This window comes from Neopsephotus bourkii, unplaced genomic scaffold, assembly GCF_033783945.1.
Source record: "Neopsephotus bourkii isolate Nb327-2 ecotype Australia unplaced genomic scaffold, CSIRO-AGI_Nbou_v1 NB_196, whole genome shotgun sequence".
NCBI lineage: Eukaryota > Metazoa > Chordata > Aves > Psittaciformes > Psittacidae > Neopsephotus > Neopsephotus bourkii.
This window is the reverse complement of record NW_026900709.1, coordinates 14,015,968-14,027,713: the sequence shown is the minus strand read 5'-3', so window position 1 is coordinate 14,027,713 and position 11,746 is coordinate 14,015,968. Positions and strand designations below refer to the sequence as shown.

The 11,746-nt window shown below is 39.1% G+C and overlaps 1 protein-coding gene across 5 annotated transcripts in view; it reads right to left on the bottom strand.

Moving 5' to 3' along the window:
• Positions 1–6,554: 6,554 nt before the first annotated feature.
• The window catches only part of STK39 (serine/threonine kinase 39), a 99,071-nt gene continuing 93,879 nt past the window's right edge, over positions 6,555–11,746 (bottom strand). For 3 of the 5 annotated variants that reach the window (XM_061343285.1, XM_061343293.1, XM_061343308.1), the window contains 2 exons: positions 11,375–11,439; positions 6,555–7,358 (listed from right to left, as the gene is read on the bottom strand). In XM_061343285.1, the coding sequence (XP_061199269.1) occupies positions 7,284–7,358; positions 11,375–11,439 (140 nt within the window). In that variant the 3' untranslated portion in view covers positions 6,555–7,283. Of the gene's footprint in view, positions 7,359–11,374; positions 11,440–11,746 lie in introns of those variants that run through there. The other 2 variants (XR_009723906.1, XR_009723903.1) reach the window with 2 other exon arrangements.

Here is an 11,746-nt window from a genome sequence, read left to right as displayed (position 1 = left end):
TTTAATCACGATTGGATCTTTTTCTATTTTATAGCCCCAGGAGTAAACTGAGAAGCTCATAATCAACACAGGGAGTGAAATTTTAGTCCCACTGAAGCTGTCATGAAGCATTATTAATTCATGGGGCCAAGATTTCTATAATGGTCCTTCCCTCTGGATTCTCTGTTCTAATTTAAGGTGTTTTTCTCACCCCTTTTTCTATCTCTCATAATATAGGGTAAATGATTCAGTGAAGTTAAAGTTTGTTTTAATCAGAGGTGCTATAACAAGGCAAAGAAAGGAAAACTTAAACCAACCTGAATTCAACAGGATTTTGAGCTGATTCTCTGAGATACTGGGAATAGTTCCAGTTTTAACAACCCCAATCACATAACTATCGCACTGTTCCTTAATGTGAACACTTACTTCACAAAAATCTTTCCAGAGGACTCAAATTTGTTAGGAATTTTATTTCATTTTACAAATTGCACATTCTGCACTGTCAGAAAGATACAGCTTTCAGCTTGTGCTAAAAAACTCTCCAACCAAAGCAACCTACTAAACCACGAAATCTATTTCTTGGTCTAAGTACAAAGTCCTTTACCTCTATAGCGAAAAGGCACAGAAAGTTTACCTTTAAGAAGGTACTTTTTGCATTGGAATAGAGCACTGCTAACTTCTTGCTCAGCACATTCAGGGGCAAAGGCACAGCTCACATCAGCCTCAGTTCCCTGCAATGCCAATGAGCAGCCTCACACTGGCTGCAACACTCACACTGGAATGCCATCCCACCAGGCAGAGCAGGAAGGGAACACTGGCCACAGGACTGACTAAACCACTGGGAAGCTTGGGAGAAGAGGGAGCGTTGTCGTTCACACTTCTCTGGTTCTTAACAAACTCATGTTTGCTGACCATTTGATGTTAGACTTCTTTCTTTAATTTAGCATTGTATTCTTTCTTGGCAAATAACAGAGCACTACCACAATGCAGGTCATTAGCCAAAGACACTCATTTGCCAGAACAAAACAACCGAACTTTGGATAACCTCAATAACCCAAATACCAACAGGTTAATAATGGTGTACTCAACCTTCTTTGGTGTATTGAACAGAATAGTAACTCTTAGACATATAAGGAACTTTCCTTGTAACAGTCTTCAGAATATTTCCATTTCCTTTATGTTGTGAACCAGCACAGGTACAGGCTCTAACAAAGTACATGAACCTCTGAGGGTAACTTTTATGGTTGTTTTTTTTTTAGTTTTTTTTCTTCTCCCAATACCAAAATGCTTCCTAAAGCTAATTCCAAGCTTTTAAAAACAGAGATGCGGGGAGAAACAGTTATCTCCCCCTTGAAGAGGATTTCCTATTTAGCACTATGCAGTCCATCTTCCAAAACACAGAAGTTTTGCTTCTGGGAGATGTAAAAACACCTAAATAGGCAAAAAGATTGTATGTCATGAATAGCACAAAGTCCACATCCTCAAAACCACCAGGCTTACTCTGGTTCTTCTGGTTCATTATTTCTAATTGCCTGTTGATGACAGCCACACACACTGTCGTGTCACCAAAATAACCTTAAATTCCTTCATGTTTTAGATGTTATACCTCAAGTGTCCTCAAAGGAAACAAAGCTCAATCTAGTCACAAAACAAGAAAAGCCTTTTGCTCAATGTAAATCTAAAGAAGCCTGGCACTCCTATGAATGAGCAACATCTTTCCTTAATGAATATGAATTATTACATGGATGGAAAAGAACCAAATAACCATTTAGTTTCCTCCCAGGAAAAAAAACAAAAACAAAAACAACAACAAAAAAAAAAAAACAACCAAACAAAACAACCAAACAAACAAACAAACCAAGAAAAACAAAAAAAACCAAACACACACACAAAAGTTACATATTCGAATGATATTTTCACTAATTCTTAAAATTCACACCTCTTGGGAAAAATAACACAAGGAGAAGCATGTGTTTTCCATCTATGATGGAAAACCAGATTTCCATCCAATTCTGTTTCTCATAGCTGCTGTTCTACATAAATGCATCCATTTGCGCAACTGATTTTCTGCACCCTACGGAGACAATAAAACAAGCACAGCCTTTCAAATTCACATCTGAAAATCAAATGGCAAAATATTCGTATCCTGAAGTGGACAAGATTACCTCTCTACTGGTTTATGCAGCAAAAATTAAATATTTCTCCTTCTTACCATAAACTCTCCCAAGTCCCTGTAATTGCTCATTGATCCACTACTGCCCATAATCTGAATGTTATTAGAAACAGACAACGTAACAACTACTAAAACATCTGAGATTACAATGACTATGCAACAGCCTGACAAGCATCAGTCTAACAATCATAAAGCAGCTATAAACCCACATTTTTATGTGCACTGTAATGTAACTCTTAGTCACTAAGAGAAAATTAATAACTAAAATGTTACAATGCTCAACCAATATGCCTGGATAGTTCATCAGTTGGGCCACTGGGTAATAAAACACAAGGAAAACAGACTTTGCTGGAGTTTTCATGGTTTGAGTAAATCCAGCTGCTCCATCAGCTCATTAGCACAGTACATGCACAGGGAACTCGAAGATGCGGGCTCCTGCTGCTTTTCCAACTTCTCATTTTAAAGTAATTAGTATTCTCAGTGCATGCTCATGGATAACTACATTGCAAGAGGGTGGACAGGCTGCCCACTTGATGCAGTGGGAAAACCCACAGCAACTGACTAAATAAAGTTACATCACAGTGGATCCAGAGGCAAAAAAAAAAATAAAAAAATATACCAATTCCTGTTTGTTATCAACGAAGTCTCATATTTTATTTCTGCATAAAATAGAAGGTGGGGGGGGAGGGATAAGAGGGCAGCATCCTCTACTCCCCACTGAACAAAAATCAGCACACAATTGACAATGTTTTAGGTCTGTGTCAGATTTATCATCAGAGCTAAGTGATTTCAGGCACATGCTAATTTCACCATCCAACATCTTTATGTAGAGGTAGGTGGTGAAAAAGAAAACAAATCTCTGATTAAGAAAAGCATGAGGGGGAGGCACACCATTTACACACTGCACACGGCATTCCCTCTCACAGAAATAATAGTGTTTAAAAACATTCTGAAGAGATGCCCCACAATCAGATTTTATAGGATCACTCTGGAAGCCCCCAGACTGGAGATTTTTAATTAGACTGAGGTGGCTCAAAAGGCACACATTTATCTTCCTCTCGGGAGAGAAAGTGGGGGGAAGAAAATTCGGTGATGTTTCCTGGCATATTTCCCAGATTCTCCTTCCATCTCCATGCATAAAGCCGAAGTGCGCTCTGGGGCTGGGAGGTCTAGAGAGGAAATTGTGGTAGGAATCACTTCTAGAAAGCAAAAATAGTTCTCACAACTAACTAGCTGCATTGCAGCTTGAATGTAACCCTCTGTATGTGTCAGTGAGAATATCTGAGCTCAGCACTTGTCAGAGCAAAGAGATGTGCACTCCTGTTCTCCTGGCATGGAAAGGATACGTTGGCAGAGTGGGAGGCAGCTTTTCCTGGCCTGAAGCCCACACTAGAGTCCCAGGAAGAAAAAGGCTGGAAATATCCCTCCTCTGCACTCCCTTACACATGTACAAACAAGTTTTTCTCCAGATCTGGTTTGGTGCTAAGCTAAATTCTATGTTTATATTCATTATTTTTAACACATTGAAAATAATAAATACAGAGCTATGTTTCATTGACTGACTTCCATCTCCGTCCACAGCACAGACCTACTTTCAGCACACTGAAGCAGAGCACACTGGGAGGGCTGACTCTGTGGGCATTGACATTCATTGGCCCAGAGAGCCTGCAGATGCGCAGCTGCAAGCACAGCCACATAATCATCACTTACAGATGATTATATTTTTAGAATCATCTAGTTAAGCCCTATTTTCCTGGCTTCAAGGACAGTTTTATGGTAGCTCACCTGTTCCAGCTTCACCTTGTTAATTAGTAACCTCTTCCTTCAAACACAGGCAGGTGCTCCAGCCAGCAACAGGCACCAGGTATTGCCCAGCAACACCTTTCTAACAGGAGCACCACAGCTGCTTTGGGGCAGGTCATGGGATACACATGAGAACTGTACCCAACTCCTAAATGCTTTTCACCTAAACATGAATAAATTCATAGTTGCAGGTTTTCTTTTTTCCCTTGTTATTCATCAGAGAATACAAATACAGTATTCAGAAAGCAAATTCCTATTATATTTGGTGCCTATTTCTACTCCATCATCACCTGCACACTACTTTCTACAGCAACCTAGTGTATATTTTTACCTTCCCCCACATAACTGCAAGAATAGACTACTTACAAACCTCCTATTAACAGACCTTTCTTTCAGATCATTGTCCCTCTGTACTCATTTAGCTCACATTGTATTTATTCACAATACCTTTGCAGCAGGAATAAAACCCTAAATTAAAAACCAACTCAGCTGCAATAAGTAACACTGCTGCATGAATTTGCTTTCTCACTGAACAAAGGAAGCTCAGTGAAGCATTGGTATGTTTCTGCATCAGACTGCAAGTGAGCAACAACTGTTAGAGCTTTATCTTGGTACAGTGCTGCTGACTGCTTCAATTAAACTACTACGCTCTTCTTTATTTAAACACCTCCTGCAGCCCCAACCAGTACAGCAGATGAGCACTTCTGACAGTTGGTACTCCTACCTCAACACCTTTTCCCCAACCTACGGGGAGGTGTATAGTGAGTGGAATACGATTTTCAACCAACTATATATTCCCACTTCTTTTATACATCCGTGAAAACAACAAGCTTCCCTGAGCGTTCATTTCTCTGCCTAAGAAATTGCCAACTACCTTACAGGTAGATTAGTCAATAATGATGCAACATTTGGTGAAGCATACATTAACGTAAGTAACAAAAATAATCTAACAGCAATGCTCTGAACTTCACCCCTTTGGGTCCTGCTCAGTAGTCACCTCATCACAGCATTGCAGGTTACTGTTTCACTGGCAGATATATGTTTAAGCTACCTTTGAATTTACTCCAACATAAAGGTTGCTAACAAATAATTATCTGCCAAGGAGCAGCCTGCCCCCCCGGGCAGACACGATGCAGAACCCTCTGTTCTCACCCGGCACAGCCGAGGCAGAGGCTCCCAGGCCACGGCCTCACCACTGCTGTGGCGGCTGCCACAAGTCCTCGGCCCAGCTCCTCCAGGCACAAAGCATGCACAAACTGACTGAGACAAAGCATTAAACAACACAGGGCAAGAGATAAACACCTAATTACAGAGCTCTGAGGTGAAATGGGGGAGATACGGAGCAGACATCAATAACACCACACCCCCAAAGACACCCCAAACCCAAGTTAAAACACACTTACCATTTCTGTTGGATGCCTGCAGCAGACCAAGCCCCACCAGAGCACAGTATCATTCCCACACAGACTGCAGCGCCTACCACACTGCCCAAACCCAACCCAGGGCTGGGGCTTTCCACACCAGAAGGCCTCGGGGCACCAATGGTGCTAGGAGGGCCTGACTGCCCCAAGGAGCCTCAGCTGTGGCCAATAACCCCACACCTGGGCTGCAGGCAGCACATGCAACCCTGCCCTGGACCCTCTCACTCTCTTCCCCACACAAACCGGCATCCCATACATACAGGCACACAGGTCCTGCCCCAACCAACCAAGTGATTTCTTGAAGTACAAGCACCCCAGGAGTCCTAAGCGTCGCTTCTACAAAGCACTGGAAAGCAATCAGTCAAGAACTCAAGACCAACCCTCTCCTTTTGAGTGAGTGAGCAGTATTTTCTCTCCTCCTTTTCCAGGTGCTGCTTATAGCCCAAGTAAGGGCAACAGACATTTGTAACATCACCCTGCTGCACAGCTGTTGAAATGCACACAGAACATGGAAATTCAAAGTACAAATCTGTTTGTGCAATACACCTTTATTTTTCTTTTTAACCTTTGCAGTCATCTTGGAGTAATCATCATGTAAACAGTAGGATGGGATGGGATTACATTGAGTCGTATGCAAATGGCTCTAGAACAACTTCAATGATTATGACAAGGCATTATAAATAACTTCTCTTAATAATATATATTTGCCATTTTCAGTACAATAAAGAGCTGCCGCTTATCTAGGATTAGCTAGGAAGTAGTTTAAATTGTAACCTCTGAGAAACATGTCTCCAAATTTCAAAAGTCTTTCTAAGCTTCACTAGCTCCGTAACACCTACATCACAGGTTAAGCATAAGACTACTTGGGTCAGAAGTGTTTTCTTTGTAACAGAGTTTTACTCGAACATTGCACAAAGCCCTATCACTTTCACTCCACCTTGGTATTTTGCAGAACTTCAAGTAAAGCTTCAGTTCCGTTCTTCAAGTTTTTGTCACCTGTATGAAACCAGTTTCTACCATTAAGGGTACATCAGATCAGAGATGGACACAGTAAGCGCTCTACCTTAATGACAACAGTTCAAAGTAGTTCTAGCTCATAGACCCCCCAATAAAGCATAGTCAAAATACTCTTAACAGCTTTGCTATTGTATATCCTCTCCTTGTTCAGATAACTATACTTCCATAAAATGGAGATTATTTGTTTAAGCAGCCTCAGGCACATTCTTAAAACGTTGTCTGCAAGGCACCTCCCACTCCCCTGACAATCAGTTTGTGGACCGGTTTTTAAACACACAACCAACAAAAGCTTGCTGATGCCTAACTCATTGATTTCAAAAAACCCCTAGAAGTTCCCAAATAGTTCAAAGGTATACCTGAATCTTGTTTAAATAATGGGAGATTAACTGCAAATAGCACATAATCAAGTCAAATCAGTTTCTTATTACTAGGATGTGTAATGCATAAATAAAGGAAAAATAAAATTCACAGTTTTAAAACTAGAATTCAAGTTTGGCTAGTAACTCTGAACTTTTATATTTATGTTAATTTTTTAATAGAACAGAACAGAGGCAGTATTATCAACCACAAGTACAGGGAAAATAGTATCACTCAAAGTTTATGAAAGAAGTAAGCTTGATAGAAAACTCCTTTTGTAACCAATAAATACAGCCACCTGAGTGCATTTCCACAGGCTTTTCACTTCGGGGGAATCCAAATCAACTGCTGAGAGACATTTAGTAGCATTTTGAATGTTAGCAGCAGCAGTGCAGCTGTGGGCTTTGCTTGTTCTGACTTTGTGAATTGCTAGATAATGAAGCAGAACTCAGTGTGTGGTGCATTAATTTTCCTCTGCATCTAAGCTGGCCTCTTCGCAATCTCACAATTCGGCTTGTGGTCGGGGACAGACATCAGCTGACACTTAACTGAGCAAACCCAATCAGTTTCACTTCATCAGGAATCTCAGAGCCATCACAGCCAGAGGCCTGCAAGCACAAACAGAAATATTTAGTGTATCACCCTACAAAGAAGGATTTGACAGCCAGGCTATAAATCTTCGCCGTATTGATTAGTCAGCAAACAGCTTACTTGAAGGAAAGCTTTCAGACTGCTTGGTGTATCCTCCATCAGCATCAGTCAACTGCATCCTTAATTTTAGTACACTGTTTTGATCAATATTAAAAATTTGAAAAAAATATTGACAAATGAACACTTAAAGACCTAAATTCTTTAACCCAAACTTTCCAGACTGAAGCCAAATTTGCTTTTTCTCATGAGTACATTGTTTTCACTCATAAAAAGCAAATAATCTACATCTGTATAGAGTCCTTTCACCATAGTGATGTGGACACCAAATATCTTTTGAGTTCAGTCATCAAGTCTGTCTGTAATACCAACCCCCTGAATTTTTAAACAAGAGATTGAAGCAGTCTATAAAAGTAAGTATTAATACTTTCAAAAGAACATCTCCTTTCTGATAGTAGTCTAGTACTTAAAATTGTACAGCTGAGATTCTTCAGTAAAGCCTGTCACAATACAAACTGGCACAAGTAATCAGCTTATTTTTCACAAATAACAGTAAGAACATAAAAGCACCTTGCTCAGGAATGAACTGTTACTGTAAATCTGCTTAAAAAAAATTACACACACTGTAGGCAAAGTATTTTTATATTTTGAGTTTTAAATACAAACATTACTTCTCTAGGACAGAATTCACTAGATTTTAACTAAAGGGTGTTTTTAATGCATTCTTCACCTGTGTGGTAGATAAATCAAAATAAGAATACAATTGGATGAACAGTGTATAATGGTAAATCACTTATGACAGATGCTTTCAGACTCCCCGGCACATCCCCCATGAAAATTCTGAACAATTGGTTCACCCTATAAAAATGTTCTTGATCCTTTTATACACTAGTAGCAGTTGAACCCTTTAGTAGAACTGGCTTGTGTATACGCAATGTAAGGAAAAAAGCTCTCAGACTGTGCACACAAGGTGCACTGAGTGACATTATCTGTTGAGTTTTCATGACCAAAATTAACTCATTTGATATTTGTGGAAGCATTACATCAGGCTAGTCCTTCAAATTTACTTTGATCAGACACAGAGAACAGAGGTTCTCCCTTCAGATAGTATTTTCGCAGATCTTATCCACTGAAGCAGCAAGTTACAGGTCTGAGATCATCACCATTGACTACTATTAAGATATCTCAATGGCTTTTGGATTGCAAATTTACTAAATAAAATGTGTTTGAATTTTGCCCTTAAAACATCATTCTACACTCTGGCTAGCTATCTATCTCCTCAAAGCTATGCTAAGTAACATACCTTATCAATAAATACTGGCTAGTCTTAAAGCACCTGAAAGCTTGTATTTTGTGTTTAGCATTAAGTACTACTATTATACACTAACTGAACATAAAAGAAAAGCTCTTAGTATTTGCAATACACTGTTTAGTGGCTGAATGCATTATTTCATCTCTGGGTTTTCCTCCTCTTTTCATATGAAAAATCCTTACATAAAATGCAAATTCTGCTGCACAATAATTGAGTATTACCAAGATTACTTGTGTATTAAAGTAGCCTCCTTCCAAAGTGTGGACAGCTAGATCCTGCAGGGAAGTCGTCAGTCTCTGTTAGCCAAGACGACTAAGGGAGGTTTAGTACTAGGTATTTATTCTGTAGAATGACATCATTGTAAGATCAAAGATGCACCATCCAAAAAAAAAAAAAAAGCAAGAAGGTGATCCAACCTTAAGGACAGATTTATCCAGGCACCTTAAATAACTTTGTTTACTATTTTGGCAATAATTAAAGACAAAACCCATTAAGACATAAGCTGTTCATTTTTTTTCTCCCCACAAAGATGAAAATGCTTGCTGTCCGAATACAAATATTATATACCAGCAAAATACCAGCAAAAGCAATCTGCAAGCAGTGAGATACTAACCAGGTTCCTTCTCCACAAACAGTAGCAACTAGTCCTAGATTGAAGATGACTTTTCAGTTGAATTCCCTGAATGGATATGGGATTAGGTACATTTTGACTTTGAATCCCCATGACATATTTACTAACAAAATGTGTCTAATCAAGCTGTATACAAGTGCTCTCAAATTCAGTTAGACCTTGTAACAAAAACTCAGTAGGGCATACAAACAAATGACAGAGTTCTCCTAGGCAACAATTAATTTAGCAACTCCACCACATGATACAGAAATGGGCAGAAATGGAACATAAATTAATCCAAGGATAAGAATAAATTAAGATACTTCTGGGTATATTCTTTTTCTGGGAAGTAGGGAACTAAACTAACTAGGTTAAAAATATCAAGAAGAAATTTAAGTTAAAAATTAACCTCAGGAATTGTTACCTAGCCAGTGGAACTTGAGAAGAACAGAGACATTGATTTTGGATTGTCTATTAATTCTGATTATGGTAAGGAGTAGGATTATAACAGTGTTCACTCACTGGAATTCGAAATACCATGTGAGGCTAACTGCACCCCATCAATAAATTCAGCTGAATCTCAGAAATACCCAAACTGAAATTTTCAAGTGGGTTTGTTTTTAACATATATAAACATTAGCAGGATACTATGGGATATTACATTTTGAAATCTCAAGTCTCTATTTTAAGCATGTGAACTAGAAACCCAGATTTCTACAGAGCCTCTGGAGTATCTACATATCTAAATGCTCCTGGTGAAATGCCACTGACTACACAACAAAGCTAAGTCAGATGTTTAGACAGCTGCAAAAAGAGAAGCACCAGCCTTTAAGCTATATTTAGTTAGATTGCTTTGTTTCTGCAGCCCTTACCAAGTTGTACGTCCTTATTTCCATCCCACTCACAACCCTTTCTCAAAAGAAAGATGCAAGTTCTAGTGGTTTTACTGGACTGCAGAAAAACTGAAAAATTAGGAAAAATTAGTCCAAATTATTTGGTGAGTTAAAGCTACTCAAATCTATATGGGAAAAATTACATAGGAAGAATAATCCTGAATCAATACATTGTCATCAACTAGGTCACATACTCTAAAAATGGCTCCCTACAGCCCATCTGAAGCAGCTGATTTTATAAACAACACCGAGACTCTGTTGACCTGCTTATCTAACAGCCATTCAGTCTAGGTTTTCACACATGGCTGAGTCACTCTCAGCAAGGGGTGCTGTAAACTAATTGGTAAGAGTTTGGTATTTACATTACTAATCATTCAATAGCTTTAGGTATGTTAATTTTTCAACTTAATTTTAGCAAGAAATAAAAACAAATACAGTACAATTCTTCATTAAGTTTTAGCACTGAAAATTTATTGCTATTAATCTATCATGATAGCATCAAAATAGACGAAACTTAGGACTCATGGACCAGGCACACAAAATGGAGCACAGAAAACAGTCCCAGGGTCTGCTGCACATACAGAAAAGAAGTGGGGAGGGAGAAACAGCAATGAAATACAGTGGGAACAAGAGCAACATGCAAGTGAAGATGGCCAACTGAAAGATGGTTGAAGGGAAAAACTAAGGAGAAGCAAGCAGTGGAGAGAGCAACTTGCATGTCAGACAAATGGCAGCAGGTGCTGGAAAAACTGGGATTGGAACAAAATGTCCATAGCAGAGGTCACTTCATCCAGGGCAGAGCTAAGGGAGTGGGAGTGCAAGGGAGTTAACCTAACAACTACAGTTTTCACTCCTTTACTTGTGTCTGCAATTCTTCACAAGTGGTTTGTCCCTGCAGTTTCTCACCTAAACCTCAGACTTCCTCAGAAATCATGTGAATGAACCTCCATTCCCCAGCATGCTTATGCAGCTGTTTGACTGCACATATCCCTAATGTCCTGTCAAAACAGAATTTAGGTATTTCTCTCACACATGGCAATTTCAATCACCTTGCCTGTCAACACATTTATTCAGCAAAATAGCTGCAAATGAGATAAAATCCAGACTCTATGTGAATACTGTGATAATTGATTTGTTTCTTCCGTTCATGCTTTTACTTACCAATTTAAAAGTCAATGTTTTCAAGGCCTTTGGATCATCTACTATCTTCTGTAAGTTAGCAGCAACTGTAAAGTATGAAAAAATATTATTTACAGAAAATGGCATTCAACATCAAGCCTCATGCTGCATCTTCTACTTAATTCTACACACATACATGTCTGTAAATTACCACTTGAATCATTTCATCACTCTCTAGCTGTCATTTGAAAGTCAGAGGGCAGCTGGTCTGCCATAAATGCTACCTCCTTTCTTTTTCAGTCACTGACACGTTGTGACTATGTGAACTGATTTAGGGAAAAAAAATCTGCCTGAAAACCACATGACAGAAAAAAAAAGTAACTACTGAATTTTAAGCTTAGTCTATTCCATAAA